Source organism: Pteropus medius, unplaced genomic scaffold (assembly GCF_902729225.1).
Source record: "Pteropus medius unplaced genomic scaffold, Ma_sr-lr_union100, whole genome shotgun sequence".
NCBI lineage: Eukaryota > Metazoa > Chordata > Mammalia > Chiroptera > Pteropodidae > Pteropus > Pteropus medius.
Window position 1 is genome coordinate 723224 of NW_024349566.1, and position 17593 is coordinate 740816.

General features: G+C 46.6%; 2 protein-coding genes and 1 long non-coding RNA gene across 3 annotated transcripts; 1 reads left to right on the forward strand and 2 right to left on the reverse strand.

The window, feature by feature from the left end:
- Nucleotides 1-94: 94 nt before the first annotated feature.
- On the reverse strand, nucleotides 95-1039 carry MCCD1 (mitochondrial coiled-coil domain 1). The gene is given in 2 exon segments (XM_039883111.1): nucleotides 95-283; nucleotides 811-1039. Coding segments are annotated over 2 exon segments (360 nt in total). The 5' UTR covers nucleotides 982-1039.
- Nucleotides 1040-10444: 9405 nt separating this feature from the next.
- Nucleotides 10445-13898, reverse strand: LOC120618952 (uncharacterized). The gene is made up of 4 exons (XR_005657332.1): nucleotides 13757-13898; nucleotides 13345-13415; nucleotides 12866-13022; nucleotides 10445-10938 (listed from the first exon to the last, which is right to left on the reverse strand). It is a non-coding gene; the product is annotated as an uncharacterized LOC120618952 (long non-coding RNA).
- On the forward strand, nucleotides 13432-16984 carry LOC120618951 (HLA class I histocompatibility antigen, B alpha chain-like). The gene is made up of 8 exons (XM_039883112.1): nucleotides 13432-13571; nucleotides 13811-14089; nucleotides 14323-14598; nucleotides 15253-15528; nucleotides 15649-15765; nucleotides 16211-16243; nucleotides 16394-16441; nucleotides 16604-16984. Exons 1-8 carry the CDS (start codon nucleotides 13499-13501, stop codon nucleotides 16606-16608), a joined length of 1107 nt encoding a protein of 368 aa, XP_039739046.1. The 5' UTR covers nucleotides 13432-13498; the 3' UTR covers nucleotides 16609-16984.
- The last annotated feature ends 609 nt before the right edge of the window (nucleotides 16985-17593 follow it).

Here is a 17593-nt window from a genome sequence, read left to right on the forward strand (position 1 = left end):
TTAGTTGCTTGGGAGGGGCTGGTATGGTTCTGACGGGAAGATTCAGGGCAGGTATTTTCACTGTTGGAGGGTGAAGTGGGAACTGCTGAGAAGCTTAGGCATCTCCTCCCAGGCTTTCTCGGTGTCTCCTCATCTGTTCTTTCAGCTTCTGGATCTTGAGTACCAGGGCCTGGGCTTCCCAGGCTCCTTCTTGCCCTTCCAGCAGGGCCTGGTACAGCTCCAGCTGCTGCTCTGGCAACTCTTCAGCTTGGGCCAGCTCAGCCGTGTGGCTGGGCGGGGGAGCCTAGGAGAGGGGAACATGGAGGAGGGGGAGCATCAGCCAGAGCAGAGGGCTGAGGTTCCCTGGAAATCAGGAATTCTGCCTCTCCTGTTTTTGACCCCATTAGTTTAAGGTCGTGTATACTGCAAAGACAGGGTAGCTTCCTATCTTAGGCATAAGCCTCTAGGGGGGCAGTTAAGAGATCACTGGCCCAGGGGCTGTAACGACTCATTGTACAAGGAAACGGCATGAGAGGGAGAAGATAGGCAGCCCTTCCCTGCTGCCGCAGAAATAACTGTTAGGAGAATTCCTGCTCTCAAGGACTTAGTGGACTGCAGGGAGGGAGGGGTGCTGGGAGAGGGATCCCTGAGGTTGAGTGGGTGGGGGAGGGGAAGATGCTGGGAAGCTGAGAGTTGGAACTAGGCAACAAGCTCCAAGGACCTGGGTTTACATCTGCCTTTGGTCTGTGGTGCAGTATGAGAAGGGGGTTCCCCCTGCCCCAGGACAAATCTTCCCTCATGCTGGCTACCCCTGCTGCTGGTACCACTTACCCTCATGGGGGTCCTTATCTTCCCACTGCCTGTGGAGATGGTCTGCTCTTTTGTGCTCACCTTGGGTCTCTGGGAGCAGCACCTTCAAGACCCCTGAGGGGCCAGTGGCCAGGAAGGAAGGAGGAGGCAACGGCAGCAATATCGGGAGAGCCAGGGCAGAGGGAGAACCATGGTGAGTGAGGCAGCTGTCTGAGCTGCCCAACAACTACCAGGAACGGGCTTCTGGGTCTTCGCTTCACTTCAGTGCCTGGCCCTGCCCCTAGCCCTGCCTCCATCTCCCTCCCAACCTGGTGCTGGACATTCCTGTTCTTGATACGAAAATGTTCCTGCCAGTTTAGGCAGAACTTGCTTCAGAACACTAACATCCAACCTATCACATCTTGTGTCTTTATAACACTATGTCTTACTCTCCATTCTACAAGGTAAGAATTACATCACTGGTTTTGCTGGCTCAGTCATTCACCAACCACTCATCTGGCAAAGTCTGTTGGTAGCTGCTCTGAGCCAGATGTGCTCAAGGCTCCACAGCTGGAGGGTGCACATGCAGGTCTGCATGACTTGAAAGCTATCCATTGACTTCGCTCATTGATTTTTCTTTTATTTTCCTTGCTGTCCCAGAATGACCTCCTTGTCCCTGTCGTGCCTTGCATGTTGTAGGGGTTTGCTTTCTTTAGTAGGTTTCAGCACAGTTGTATCACTATACCCTTGGCTCTGGACAGCATGACACAGGTTTCAACCTTTGTTGAACCAGTGAGCCCTCCCTTCAGATTTACCCTAGAACAAAAGTATCCATACATCTTGTGTGTACGAGTCTGGTGTATAGTGTCAGACTTCTGTAGTGTGTTCTGCAATGTCCTGTTGTGGCCGAGGGGCACAGCCATACCCTTGGGCAGAGGTGGCTCAAAAGGGAATAGACAGTTTTGATCTGGGGAAAGGTAGGTCCTCAGAAAAACTCGCTTCAGAAGGCAAGATTGCTGGAGAGTGGACAGCTGCAAACCAGCTTGCTGTCTTTGGGACATCACACAATTCAGAGAGGAGTTGGGGGAACCTTTCCTGGAAGTCAGTGGTTCTCAAACTTGGGAGTGAGGTGGCTGAAGCACCTTTAGATGAAGCCAAGGACCTCATAATCTCCATTAGATGACATGTTCACACTTAAGTGAGAAAAACCATGTACCCCTACAAAATTTGGGGGAGAAGCTTTCCCTCGTGCCTTAGTGATAGGGTTGTGCATGATTCATATCTGAATTTCAGTGTGTGCATAGCTTAAAGTCTTAATTATTGGAACATAAGAGGCCTAGAAACTATCCAATTTAAGGTTAATCAGCCCACAAAAAGCTAACATTGAAACTAACCACATTTATAAAATAAAAAGCAAGATTAGGAATTAAGAAATGAAACTTTTATCAGACAATCTAAATGATACTCTAATAGCAATCTTTCCTGAAAACTAGACATTCAGCCATCTTGAGTTTTTATTTTAGATTGTGAGCTCTAAAAATGGACTCACTAAATAATTTACAGTAAGTAGTCCTAAACCATAAGTTAAAAGACTGGATTTTGGCTTTGTGAGAGCAAAAGACAGGGTTGGTATGTGGGTCAGTTTAAAACCACTGAATGAGCTGTGTGTCTCATGGAAATAAAGGAATAAAGATAAATATATGTAAACTGGATTTTATAAATTTATGTTACTGTATATGTTTATTTCCTTTTGTTATTCCCGAGTCATTAATCGATTCTTAAATGAGAGTTCTGGTCTGGCCTCTGCAGGAGGGGTCTGTATTCACCCAAGGACAAACAGGGGTAATGGGAAGTATCCACAAAGTCAAAGGGCTGCAGAGGTCTCTGAGGCCAGTCTGCCAATGGTACCTTTAGTCTTGCATCCTTTCCAGCAAATTGGCAGGGCTGGCGTGACTGACATGACCATTTGTACCCTTCACATGACACTTGTGGAGATGGGTACTTAAGAATATCGAAGTCCTCCCATTACATCAATGTGAGCACTTACTAAATGTCAGACTGCTGGGCACTTATTCTTGTCACAATTGACTTTCATGGCAAATTTTCACTTTTTTTTTTTATATGTGGATGTCTAGTTGTTCAGTACCATTTGTTGAAAAAAAACCATTGTTTCTCCATTGTTTCTTTGTCAAAAATCTGTTGATTATGTGGGTCTATTTCCAGGTTCTCTATTCTCTTCGGCTGATCTTTTTGTCAGTTCTCTCACTAATACCACACTATTTGATTACTGTAGCTTTACAGTAAGTCTTAAAGTCAGGTAGTGTCAATCCTGATTTTGCCGATAGTGTGCTGTTTATTCTGGCTCTTTTGCCTCCTCACATAAACTTTAGAATCAATTTGTCAATATCCACCAAATAGCTTGCTAGGATTTTGATTTGGATTGTGTTGAATCTATAGATTACACTGAGAAGAAATGACATCTTCATAATATTGAATCTTCCTATCCACGAACATGGAACATCTATTTAGTTCTTTAACATCTTTCATCAGAATTTTATAGTTTTCCTCATAAATTTTGTACATATTTTGTTAGATTTATAGCTAAGTATTTCATTTTTGGGGGATGGTGCTAATGTAAATGACATCATATTTGAATTTCAGCTTCCATTTGTTTATTGCTGGCGTATAGGAAAATAATTGTCTTTTGCATGTATCCTGCAACCTTGCTGATTGCTTGTTAGTTGTTCCAGGAGGTTTTTATTGTTGCTGTTGTTGATTCTTTGGATCTTCTACATAGATGATCATGTCATCTGCCAACAAAAAGTTTTATTTCTTCCCAATCTGTATACCTTTCATTTCTTTTTTTTTTTTTTCTTTTTCGTCTTACTGCATTAGCTAGAGCTTGCAGTATGATGTTGAAAAGAAGTGGTGAGAGGGGACATCCTTGCCTTTCCTGATCTTGTCAGGAAAGCTTCTAGTTTCTCACTATTGAGTATGATGTTAGCTGTGTCTGTTTTGTTGTTATTTTTCTTTTGTAGATGTTCTTTATCAAGTTGAGAAAATTCCTCTATTCTTAATTTGCTAAGAGTTTTTAATCAGAAGTGGGTGTTGGAGTTTGTCAAATACTTTTTCTGTATCTATTGATATGAACATGTGATTTTTCCTTTTTAGCCTGTTAATGTGATTACATTAATTGATTTTCACATGTTGAACCAGCCTTGCACACCTGAGATAAATCTCACTTTGTGGTGGATAGTTCTTTTTATATACTGTGAATTCAGTTTGCTAATATTTTGTTGTGGATTTTTGCATCTATGTTCATGAGATATATTGGTCTATAATTTTCTTGTAATGTCTTTGTCTGGTTTTGGTATTAGAATAATGTTGGCCTCACAGAATATATTAGGAACTGTTCTCTCTCCTACCTTCTGGAAGAGATTGTAGAGAATTGGTATAATTTCTTGCCTAAGTGTTTGGTAGAATTCACTAGTGAACCCATCTGGGCCTGGTGCTTTCTGTTTTGGTATGTTACTAATTATTAATTTAATTTCTTTTATAAATGTAAGTCTATTTGGATTGTTTATTTCATTTCACTTTTTAAAATTATTTTTTGAATAACGTTAGATATACAGAAGAATTATAAAGCTAGAACACAGAGTTCCTGTATACCCTTCACCCAGCTTCTCTTAATGTTAACATCTAACAAAATCATGTTAAGGCTAAGAAACTAAACAATTAACATGGTACAATACTATTAGCTAAACTATAGACTTTATCTGGATTTTACCAGTTTTTCCATTAATGTTCTTTTTCTGTTCTAGGATCAAATCGGGGGTACCTTAATGCATTAAGTTGTCAGGCCTCCTTGTCTCCTCTGAACTGTTGAATTTCTTACTCTACCTGTTTTCATGACCCTGAAAGTTTTGAAGAGTACCAAACATAAAATTTGTAGAATGTCACTCATTTTGGGTTTGTTTGTTTTGTCATGATTAGATTGGGGTTATGGATTTTGGAAAAGAATGCCACAGACATGAAGTGCCCTTATCACATCATATCAGGGGTGCATGATATCAACATGACCTTTATCACTTGATTTAGGTTATGTTTGCCATGTTTCTCCACTTTAAAGTACAATTAACCTTTGAACAATGCAAGGGTTAGGGGTACGGATCCCCTGCACAGTCGAAATTTTGTGTATAACTTTTGACTCCCGCAAAACTTAATAGTAGCCTATTGTAGATGGGACGCCTTACCAAAAGTCGATTAGTAGTTTGTACGTTTTATGTATTATATATTGTATTCTTACAATAAAGTAAACCAGAGAAAGTAAAATGTTTTTTTAAATAAAAAATTTATTTCTTTCAAATGTATCCAACAACCAAATCAAGTGTTAATATTTATAAGAAAGTGTTATTAAGAAAATCTTAAGGAAGAGAAAATTCTTGTTCAGTGCAGCCTTTAGTACCTAACACACGATGGCCATTATGTTTACAATGCTTTACACATTTATTAAAAAAAACCCACGTACACGTGGACCCATGCAGTTCAAACTCATGTTCAAGGGTCAACTGTAGTGACTACGGTTAGTAGTAATTTTTTTCTTTCCATGTTCTATTTTTTGGAAGGAAGTCCCCAAGTCTAGTCCATATTCAAGGGGAGGGAATTAAACTCCACCTCCTGGAAGGGGGATTCTCTCCATATATTACTTAGAAATCTTCTGTAAGGAAGATTCATCCTTTCTTCCTCATTTAGAAATTTTCAGTCATTTATATAATTCAGTATGGACTCATGGATATGTATTCTGTATTCTGGGTTATAATCTAATTGTCATTTTGTTGCTTGCGTTGTTTCAGTTTTCTTGGCTCCTGTGTCCTTTCGACATGCCCCATTTTTTGGGAGGTGCACTGGCATTACAAGATGTTCTAGGCTCATTTTGTATTTTTTTTCTGTCTCAGCCCTAAAATCAGCTATTTTTCTAAGGAGCCCCAGTACCTTTTATTGGAGAATGATATTTAGAGACCAACATCTGGGTCCTGGGTGTTCATTTCCCTTTTCTAAAGAGGACACAGATTTCAAGAGCTGCCTAAGCTCACACAGGCAAATAAATGGCTCTCACTGTAGTACCACATTAGAGCCTGTTCAGTGCATCCTTTAGTACCCAGCACGTGATGGCCAGTTCTCCATACATGCCTTTATTTCTTAAAGCTTCTGTTTTTTCAGTCTGCCACACTTAGACACTAATAATTTAATTTTCTAATTGGAGATTTTCCTAAAAGAAATTTCAAGTTTTAATAACAAGTTTCACTTACAAAATTGATCAGACTTAGGAAGAAAGAGGAAAAAGGAGAGGGAGGAATCATATTTCCCTTTCATGTTGGAATATTTCTGTTCTGCTGCTCTTTCCACGTCCCTGGGCCTGGGGGAAGGAAGGATGGCTCCCTTGGAGAAAAATGAGAAAAAATGATGGTGTGGAAACAGCTTCCTCCATCACCTCCCCCAACCCTTCAGCTTCTCGGGCTGTGCCCATTCTCCCTCCCCAGCCCCTGGCCCAGGAGCCTTTCCTTCTCTCCACTTCAGCTAGAGCCCAGCCTCTCACCTAGAGCCTGCTGCTCAGTGGGGAGTGAGCCATTCCTGCCACTGGAGGGCAGAGGAGAGGTCAGCCCCGGGCTGTGGGGAAGGTGCAGCAGGAATGAAGGAGGTTAGAGCAGGAAGGACTTCTGAATGAGTGAGGTGTGATCAGGGAGTGACTGAGGACATTGCCTGACTCCATTTAGGAGGGAAGAGAAAGGCCTTGGGTACAGAGGCAGAGAGCATGGCAGGGTCTGGTTGAGATCCACTGTCACCTTCGCCCTTGTGCTCCGACAGCACCTCACCCCAGGTCACTCTGAGGTGCCCTTCAAGTCCAGGTGCTCCCCCAAGCAGATGTGTCTCAGCTCCTCTCTGGGCAGGACACCCGTAGCTGTCCGTCACGGAAGTGTCTTGTTCTCCTCCCCTTCCATCGGTCCCCCTGAATCCTGAGTCCAGTCAGCAGCTTTCCTTCACGCAGCCAGGTCAGCATGTTGTTGGCAGGTAAAGAGATAAATGCTCGGCCTCTCACAGTGTGATTGCCCTCAGGGTCCTACTTGTCAGTCAACACAACCTGAGGGAGCACTGGATATAGGAGAGCCACAGCACAAAGACAGCATGGGCTTCCCACCTCTGCTCCCTCCCTCCTCTCCTAGTCCTCCACTTGGCGGTGCCTTCTACCTCCCCCAGCGCCAGGATTTCCTAATCCAGAGCAGGAAGGAGAGACCATGGCCCCAAAGGCCCCTGCCCCACCAGTCTGCCCATCAGTGCGTCCGCCTCCATTCCCACTGCAGTTTTAGTGCCTGCCCCGTGCGGAGCCCTGGGTGTGAGAGGGCTCCCCAAGAACGTCCGTCCTTCAAATACTGCATGGCTCAGTTTCTCAGCTCCTTCAAGTCTGCTTACACATTTTATGAGGCTCACCCTGACCACCCTATTTAAAAGTGCCGCCTCTCCCATCACCTGGCATTGATCGTCTCCTGTGAATTATGTTTTTCTCTAACTCCTATCACTTTCTAACATACGGCCTCAACAATATCTCCCACCCCATATGCTCTTCTGCAATGTGACCTCGCCATCCCCTATCTTGAGGTGAGGCCTAATCCCTCTCCCCTTGGATCCGTGACTAGTTTTGATCAGTAGAACATGAGGAAGTTGACACTGCTTGACTGAGCAGGAGAAAGGGGAGACGGTCTTCCGTCCTCAGCCGTGTGGCCACACGGGGGCGCTGCTGCGCTGCTCGTGGATGCTGAAGGAGCAGCATGGGAGGGTCCGGGCTGTAAACTGGTTAGAGGAGGCTGACCCGAAGGCTGGGCATCAATGGGGGCATAAAGAAGCTTCCCAGCAGCGCTGGACTCCACAGGTGTCAAGGTCAAGATGGGACAGGAATTGAAGGAGAGAAGGGCTCAGGAAACTTGTGCCATCTCTGAGGTTTCCATCTCCCCACTGCCACCCCTTTCTCCAGGTCTTTGATGCCAACACCCAGGAAAACTGAAAATAAACATTTTCTTAGGTGCACACTCTCTCTCCCTCTCTTTTTGTAGTACTCCTTGCTGTAGCAACAATAACAAAATTCGTATAAATTTTCTCAGGAAGGATACATGAGAAATTGGCAACACTCAATTCTAGCAGGACACCCGGGTGCCTGGCGTCTGGGGAGGTCTTGGAGGACACTGAGGAACAAAATCATTTTTATCTGTATACCAAGGACCTGTTACTTATTCCATCTTGTAAAATCCTTCTCTTTATCCATCTTATCCCATTAGCATCTGCTCCATTTTGCTTGTCTTTGTACTATCTGTTTGAGTTAATAGATGTTTGTTGTTCTAAGCCACCGAATTTTGGGGGAAGTTTGCTACACAGCAATAGATAACCAATAAAACTCTCTTGTTTTTATTTATCTACAGCTCTTTTATTTCCTTGCATGCTGAAATTATCGCACTATTTCCAGTTCCTCTCCTCCTGTTCTCTTTTATTCTCTTCTACCCCTTCTTCCTTCCCTCTTTCCCTTTTTCCTTTTTATTATGGAAGCATGAAAGCATATGAAATGACTATGTGGTTATGCTAAAAGGAAGCATTATCTGGACCTATGTGCCACAAGTATAATGCCAAGGTATATGGAATAAAATTAAATAAAAAACATTATTAATAGTATCTGAAAAATTATGCCTGGGCAACCAAGTTAGTGGTTTTCAACTCTTAATTCTTTCATTCGACTGAGGGTTGTTGGTTTTGTGTTTTTTTGTTTTTTGTTTTTTTCAGAACAAACACATCAGCAACAGAAAGTTTTACACAGTCCTGCTATAAGTTTAAATGGGCACAAGCACATTGGAAATCAAATGAGCATGTATAGCCCAGCAGTCCTACTCCTAAGTGTTCTTTGGAGAATTTTTTGCCTTGTGCCTCAGGAGACATGCGCACTAATGTTCACAGTAAAAATTGGAATAACAACATAGGCATCAGTAGGAAAATAACAAAGTTGTGGTATAATTATAAAATATAAGACTTCAACAGTAAAAATGAATGAACAACAGCCTCACACATGAGGGGTAACTCCCTACATAATGCTGAGTCTCAGAAGAGTCCATGCAGCAAGAGTTCACTGTACAGGAAGTTCAAAAGCACGCGAAACTAAACAATGTTTGGTTTGGGGACAGACACACTTACTGTAAAATCTTTAGAGAAACTCAAGGGAATGGTAAACACAAGACTCAGGATAGAAGTTACACCTGGGGGATGGGACTGAGGGGCCCTCATGGGGGCTTCTTAGGTTCAGTTTCTGACAGCAGTGGTGGATGCCCAGGTATTTAATTGATCATAATTCCTCAAACTGACACTTTTCAAACTGTGGCTTGTGAGCTATTCCTGGCTCATTTTTTAAAAAGGAAAGTGAAAGGAAAGAGAAAAGAAAATACCAAAGTGTATCGTAAGAGTACTTAGCAAGAACTACTCATATTGGAACAAATCCACAACCAATTATTACGAGCCATGCCAGAGAGAGGACCGGGATGTCATAGAAAATGGCATTGGTTAGAAATAGGTCACATGATCCTTCACTCTCCATATATTCTGGTATACAGTCTTCAATCCGATGTGTAAATAATTCTATCTTGTGATTTGATGTATTATTTACATTTAACCTCACATACAACTGAATTAAATACCTTTACAGAAGTGGAAAAGCACACCGTTGGTCAATGTAAGTAAACTTGAAAATGTTATAAAGGGAAAACCAGTGACGGACTAGAAAGTGTAAATGAAAAACACAAGAGAGCTGCTTTAAAACAAACTTTAGAGGCACATAACAACAGTGCTTTTTAGAATCACGTTAGTGTCCAAATCACTTCTACCAAATCTCATTCAAAAGCATGGTGAAAGATGTGAAATTTACTCTAGGATGCCAACTGGACAGCTAGTTTTGGACGTTTTGTTCCTCAATTGGAGTTAAACACCTCTGCCTACTGCATCACGCCAAAACTGTTGTCATGGTGCTAAGCTAGGTGTATAGACTGAGGCATGAGGTTCACATTTTTCTAACTGAAAAGTAATTTCATCACGCAAATGTTTTTGAAGATGATGTTGAATAAGAAAACTGGCAGTTTTGCTAATATTTTTGACATTTTAAAAATTATTATTATAGTGACATTGGTTAACAAAATCCAGTAAGTTTCAGGTGTACAATTTAACAGTAAGGCATATATACATATTGCATTGGGTGTTTACCGCCCATAGTTAGATTTCTTTCTGGCACCACATATTTGACCCCTTTTACTCCATCTACCTCCCCTTTTCCCCCTCCCTCTCTACCCTCTGGTTGACATTCTTAACAAACTAAATTTGAAACTTCTAATGACAAACAAAGATAGTTATTATTTTAAAGACATTCTTGTTAAGGCACCCACATCTTGGAACTATTTGGTCTAGCTAACTATAGGTTCTCAACTTTGTTGCAACTTATTGAATGAAACATTATCACTAGAGGTAATTTTGAGAAGCACAAAAGTTGATGTATCTCCTTTCTCTGTTTCAGACTTTTACCCATGACTTTCCAAAAGTGAAATGTAAAACATTAAAGAAAAATAATCAGAAAAAGGAAACAGTGACTTACAAAATTCTGAAACATTAATTAATTTTAATTTGGGTTTTAACATGTGTGTAAATTCTTTGACACTCCTCCTTTCCAGAGGTGCAGTAATTCCCTCCTCTTGAGTGTGGGCTGCATTTAATAACTCACTCCTAACTGACAGAGTAAGGCTAATGTGATGGTGTGTGACTCTGAGTCTAGGACAGAAAACACTGCAGTTTGCATCTTGCTTGCTCTCTCTTTGTCTCTGATCACTTTCTCTGAAGAAAGCAGCTACTTGGTCATTTTCTGCCTTATGGAAAGTCCACATGGCTAGGAAAGGAGGCCTCCTGAGACCACCCAGGTAGAAATGAGGCTTCTTCCAAAGCTTCTTCAAACAATAAGTCATGTTTCGTGTGAGTCCTCCAGCCCCAGTTAAGCCTTCAGATGATGCAGCCCTGGCTGACAACTTGACAGCAACCGTGAGAGAGGCGCTGGCCAGAAGCACTCAGGTGAACCTCTGTCAGATTCCTTACCTTGGGGAACTGTGGGAGAAAGTACACATTTGTTATTTTGAGTTGCTACATTCTGTATAATTTGTTATGCTACAGTACCTAACTGATACAGTGTTTAAAGAGAGAATGAAGTATTGCATTTTAATTTTCATTTGCTCTAAATCATTTATAAGATATTAACAATGTCGTTTGGTTTTAAGATTTAAGAATTTCCATGGCTAACAGGCAGGATGCATTTTATTACCATTCACAGCACTCTATTTACTTGTACTTTGATTTCCAACCATGACCCAATCAAACACAAGAGGAAGAACAGGTCCCCAATAACAACCCTCGTTATTCACTTCCAGTCAGTTATCCAATTAGACACTAATGTGGGTGCTGCTGGGAAGGGATTTTGCACATGTAACTAAGTTCTCTGTCAGTTGACTTTAAGATTAGAAGGAGGGGGCTGTCCTGGGTGGGACTGTCCTGATCAGGTGAGTGCTGATTGGAGTTCTTCCTGAGCAGAGACTCCAAGTGTGAGAGGGATTCAATGTGAGGCATTTCTCCACTGGGGGCTTTGAAAATGCAGGGCCACGTGGCAAAGACTGCTGGCCACTAGGTGATAGGAGCAGCTATCCCCTGGCACCTCCTTGCTGACAGTTGTCAAGGAAACGGTACCTCAGATGGACAACTAGAGGAAACTGAATTTGGCCAACTGTCTCTACATAAGCTTTGAGGAGGACCCTGAGCTCGGGATGAGAACACGGCTTTGTGACACCTTGACCACAGCACCCATCCACACCACACCTGGATTTCTGACTAAGGAACTGTGAGCAAATAATTGGGAGTTGTTTTGAGCCACTAAATTGACATATCTTCTGCAAGAATAGAAAACTAATACAGAGGCTCAACTGTGCAATGAATAAGCATACGGCATTTTATTTCACTGGGATGAATTTATGAATTGATATGCACACTAAAATCTTTCTGAACTTTTTTGTATTTTTTATTTTATGATTTTTGTGTGATGTAATTAAATTTTAATGCAATCATCATTTACCGACAATTAACTTAATGCCTACTATCTGTCAGGAATGGCTTTATACATCTGGGAGGCAACTTTGACCTAAGTAGCCTAAAGCCCCTGTGCTCACATGCCTTATATTCTAGAGACTTCCCACAGAGAGACAAAGCCATTGGAGGGTTTTGGTGAAGAAATGGCAGGTACATCCTGAGTCATGTTAGCAGGATCTCTGATCCTTGTGGGGAGAATAGGTTTTGGGTGGCAGGTGGGGGGCGGGTAGCACTAGTGCCACAATCAGGAGTGAGAGGGTGGTGGAGACTAAGAGGGGAAGAGGGCCTGGGGATGAAGGAGACAGAAGGAAGGGCTGGAGAAGTGGCAGGTGAGAAAGTGCAGCAGAAGTAAAGAATTCTACAGCAGTGGAACTCTGAGATTTAAATATGTGCTTTTAAAGATCTTTAATAAACGATCTAGAGCCTAGCAGGTTGTTCTGTGGACCTGCCTAAAAACTAATTGCCTCCTTATGTTAATCAGTTTAAAAAATAATAATATGTCCCGATAAAATATGCACACCACTTAGATGTGGATTATTCCTCAAAAATAGGCTATGCAGGAGCACTAGTGAAGGACATTGTAACTGCACTGAACACTTGGAACTCTGAGGCTGTACATGCTGCTGGTTGAAATACACTGTAACAAATTGCTTCCAAGTCTTTTTTTGTGTTGAGGATGTGGGGGACTCACACAGACAGACTCTGGACTGTGGAATGCAGCTCGGTTTACAGTACAAAAACCTGGAGTCACAGACATGCTGTTTGGGAAAGTTAAGACTTAGGAGCTTTGTGAGTCTGAGCACAGTGCTCACATATCTATCCGGACCAGGGGGCCCAATCTTTTCTTTCACAGATTAGCTTTCTGAGGATCAGGGGTTTTCAAGATTGTGTTACTCACTCTAGTTCATAGACAACAAGGAGACTGGTCACTGTGAGAATCTCTGGCTGGTGTTTTCAGGCACAACTTCTCCAGGATGAAAGCAAAACTTCCTGTCCTTCCTTCGTTCCCAGGGCAAGCTCACTCTTAGGCATCAAGTTCCCTGGGGCTGAGCTTTCTAGAAGAGTCCAAGGGAGAGGCAAAGGGCAGGAGGCAGAGAGAACATTTCAGGGAGAAGGGCTCCGGGAAGAGGAGAGGAGGCAAAGGGGCCCGTTCCCGCCTGGGGTCTCTCCCTGGTTTCCTCACACAGCTCCTGGGCCAGGACTCAGGGCGACAGGGTGACAGAGAGCTGTCGGTGAAGGAGGAGCGGTCAGGGCAAAGTCCCAGGTCCCCAGGGCGTGGCTCTCAGGGTCTCAGACGCCGGGGCGGTGTCTGGGGCGGGGAAGCTCAGTGTTGGGGAGTCCCCGCCTCCCCGAGGTTTCACTTCTCCCTCTCACAACCTGTGTCGGGTCCTCCTGTCTGAATACTCATGACGCGGCCCCAGTTCTCACTCCCATTGCACGTCCGGTTTCTAGAGAAGCCAATCAGTGTCGCCGCCCGTTTATAAGGTCTCCACGGCCCCGCCCGGACGCAGAGTCTCCCCAGACTCCGAGGATGCAGGTCATGGGGCCCCGAACCCTCGTCCTGCTGCTCTCGGGGGCCCTGGCCCTGACCGAGACCTGGGCGGGTGAGTGCGGGGTCGGGAGGGAACGGCCTCTGCGGGGCAGGAGCGAGGGGACCGCCCGGCGGGGCGCAGGACGCGGGGAAGACGCGTCCCCACCGCCCAGGCCCAGAACCCCCGTCCCGTCCTGACCGTCCCGAGGCCCCCGCTCCCCGCGCCCCCTCGTCGCTCCCGGCCCGTCGACCTCGGACCGGGACCCGCGCCGGGAGGAGGGCCGGCGGGTCTCAGCGTCTCTCCGCCCCCAGGTTTCCACTCCCTGAGGTATTTCTACACCGCCTGGTCCCGGCCCGGGAGCGGGAAGCCCCGCTTCGTCGCCGTCGGCTACGTGGACGACACGCAGTTCGTGCGGTTCGACAGCGACGCCGCGAGTCCGAGGGCGGAGCCGCGGGCGCCGTGGATGGACCTGGTGGAGCAGCAGGACCCGCAGTACTGGGACCGGAACACCCGGAACTTCCGGGAACACGCACAGGTTTTCCGAGTGGGTCTGAAAACCCTGCGCGGCTACTACAACCAGAGCGAGGCCGGTGAGCGACGCGACGGGCCCCGGTCCCGACCCCCGTCCCCACGGACAGGCCGGGGTCGCCCGAGAGTCCGGGCCCGGGCTTCGCCCCGAGGCTGCGGGACCCGCCGGGAGGAGCCAGCGGGGACTCCCCGGGTTTCGCTTTCAGTTTGGGTCCGGTCGCTGCGGCGGGGCTGACGCGGGGCTGACGCGGGGCTGACGCGGGGCTGACGCGGGGCTGACGCGGGGCGGGGACAGGGTCTCACACCTTACAGCTGATGTACGGCTGCGACGTGGGGCCAGACGGGCGCCCTCTCCGCGGGTACGATCAGTACGCCTACGACGGCGCGGATTACATCGCGCTGAACGAGGACCTGCGCTCCTGGACCGCGGCCGACCTGGCGGCTCAGAACTCCCGGCGCAAGTTGGAGGAGGCCGGTGAGGCGGAGGGCTGGAGGGCCTACCTGGAGGGGGAGTGCGTGGAGTGGCTCCGCAAATACCTGGAGAACGGCAAGGAGACGCTGCTGCGCGCAGGTGCGAGGGGCCGCGGGGCCTCCCCTCTCCCTCGGGGGCCGGGGGCGCCTCCAAGGATGGAGGAAAGTGGGACCAGAGCACCCGCCTCCTGTGGGTCGGGAAAATGAGTCCGTGTGGGTTTTCAGATCCGGTACCAGAGGGCGGCTCGCCCAGAGGGCCCACCTTCCCTCAGGGACAATGCGGGGCGCTGTCTTCGGGGGAAGGAGGGGGAGAGACTGTCTCGGGAATAACTGGTCAGCGAGCGGTTCCCTTTGACTGTGGCAGCTGCTCTGAGAACCCTGGGGACTTTTTCTCTGAGAACTCCGGGGCCATGTTCGCTGCCCCACACCCAGTGGGTTTGAGGTCTGACTCTAGCTTTCCTGAGTTATTTGGCCCCCACCCAGGTCAGGACCAGGAATCCCTTCTTCCCGCTTCAGAGACCTATCTCTGACCCTGGCCTGTCTCAGCCTAATTCTAGAACTTTCTAAACAGTAGGAGATTATCCCAGATACCTACGTCCAGTGTGGTGTCTGGGTTTTATGCTCCCTTCTCCCACCCCATTTGTCCTGAGCATTCTCAGCATGGTCACAGTGGAGTGGGACATGGTCACATGGTCATGGTGAAGTGTCCCAGGAGGGATGTAAAGTTCCTGAATTTTCTGACCCTTCTCTTTAGACCCTCCAAAGACACACGTGACCCACCACCCCATCTCTGACCGTGAGGTCACCCTGAGGTGCTGGGCCCTGGGCTTCTACCCTGTGGAGATCACCCTGACCTGGCAGCGTGATGGGGAGGACCAGACCCAAGAAATGGAGCTCGTGGAGACCAGGCCTGACGGGAACGGGACCTTCCAGAAGTGGGTGGCAGTGGTGGTGCCTTCTGGAGAGGAGCAGAGATACACCTGCCACGTGCAGCATGAGGGGCTGCCCCAGCCCCTCACCCTGAGATGGGGTAAGGAAGGGGCCCTGGGCACAGCGCCTTTTCTCAGGGGAAGCAGGAGCCCCTGGAGGACTTTAGCAGGGTTAGGGCTGAGGCCCCGGACAGGGTCATCACCGTCTGTTCCCTTGCTAGAGCCTCCCCCTCCGGCCACCATCCCCATTGTGGGTGTCATTGCTGCCCTGGTCCTCGTTGGAGTTGTGGTCCTTGGAGCTGTGTTTGGAGCTGTGATGTGGAGGAGGAAGCGCTCAGGTAGGGAAGGGGTGGGGTCCGAGTTTTCTTGTCCCTCTGTGGGGTTTCAAGCCCCAGGTAGAGTGTGTCCTGCCTCGTTAATGGGAAGTACCATCCACACACACGTACTTTCCCAGCCTGGGGCCCCATCTGCTAACACTTGCTCTGTATTAATGCACGTGTAAAAATGAAGGACAGATTTATCACCTCGATGATTCCGGTGATGGGGACCTGACTTCTAGTTGTCACAGGATAAAGGGGAAGGTTTCTGCTGAGGACAGACCTCCAGGAGAGTGGTTGGTCCAGTCTGCCCACATATACTTTCCTTAGGTTTCCTCACCGTGTCCTGGGTCTGAAGTCACAGTTCTGGAAACTTCCCTGGGGTCCAGGACTAGGGGGTTCCTTTAGCACCTCATGGCCCCCACTCCCCTTCCCTGGCTTCTCACAAGATGTTTTCTTCCCACAGGTGGAAAAGGAGGGATCTACGTTCAGGCTGCAAGTGAGTATGGTTGGGGGCAGGGAGTGATCCCTGAGACCCTTGCGATAGTGTAGTTGGGAGCCTATGGGGGGAGCTCACCCACCCCCACAATTCCTCCTTTAGCCACATCTCCTATGAGTTCTGACCACATTCTGTTTTGTCCTACCCCAGACAGTGACAGTGCCCAGGGCTCTGACGTGTCTCTCACAGCTTCTAAAGGTGAGACCCTGGGTGGCCTAAAGTGTCGAGGGGTTGGGGAAGAAGGGACAGGACTGGGGAATGTGCATTCTTTGGGATATTTTGAGCATGTGGTGGAGGGTTGAGAATGTCACCACATGCAGCGACTAACCTGAATTTGTTCGTGATTATTTTTTTCTGTAGCATGAAACAGCTGCCTTATGGGGGAACGAGTGATGCAAGATTTGTTCATGCTCCCACTTTGTGACTTGAAGAACCTCTGATTTCTCTTTCTGCAAAGGGCATCCGAATGTGTCTGCACTCCTATCAGCCTAATGTGAGGAAGTGGAGTGACCGGCCCTCCTCCTGCCCTCCAAACTCCCCTTCCCCACACTGACCTGTGTCTCTTCCCTCATCCGTTCTCCTGTTCCAGCAGACGCTGTGCTGTTCCCATCCCTGCCTTTGCTTCGTGTTGCACTGAGCTGCAACTTCTTACTGCCTTATTGAAATAAGAATATAAATATGAATTTGTTTTTCAGTTTTAGTTGTGAAGGGTTTATGGATTAATTAAAAGAGACAATCCTATATTTGAGAGAGGAAATAAATGGAATCACTGGGAACTTTTCAGAATCTGTGTGTTTGCTGTGCTGAGTTTGTTGCAGGTGGGGATACGAGAGGCTGTGAGGACCGAGTGTGGATGGGATCTGTGCCCAGTCAGTGCTCAGTGCACTGTGGACTTTGACATGGTCATTCTTCAGCTGGTCACCTCTCTTTTCCATTGTCCTTGTCTCTTCAATAGGACCTTGCGGCACCGGGACCTCTGATCACAGGGTCTCAACCGTCACCCAGGTCTTGTCTTGTCAGTGAGGGATTTAAGCGGCTGGGTCAGCCTCGGCTCAGGCCTGGGTCTGATCCTCGGCCCTTTCTTTTGGGTGTTTATTTTTTGTTGCACTGTTTTTATAGAGGCACATGATTGGTTTTGTTCTTGTTACAAGTCCTGGTCTCATTTTCCTCAGACTATCTCTCATCTCCGAGAGTCATTTTCCCTGTGACTGTTCTTATAAGCCCCAGACTTATAAGTGGCATCAAGAGATGAATTTTCCTAGTCAACCTGCTCTTGCCTCCTTCTAGGGCTTGATTGTTCTTTCTACCTTTTCTCAAACTCTCAAAGGAAGCAAATTTTTTTGGAATTAG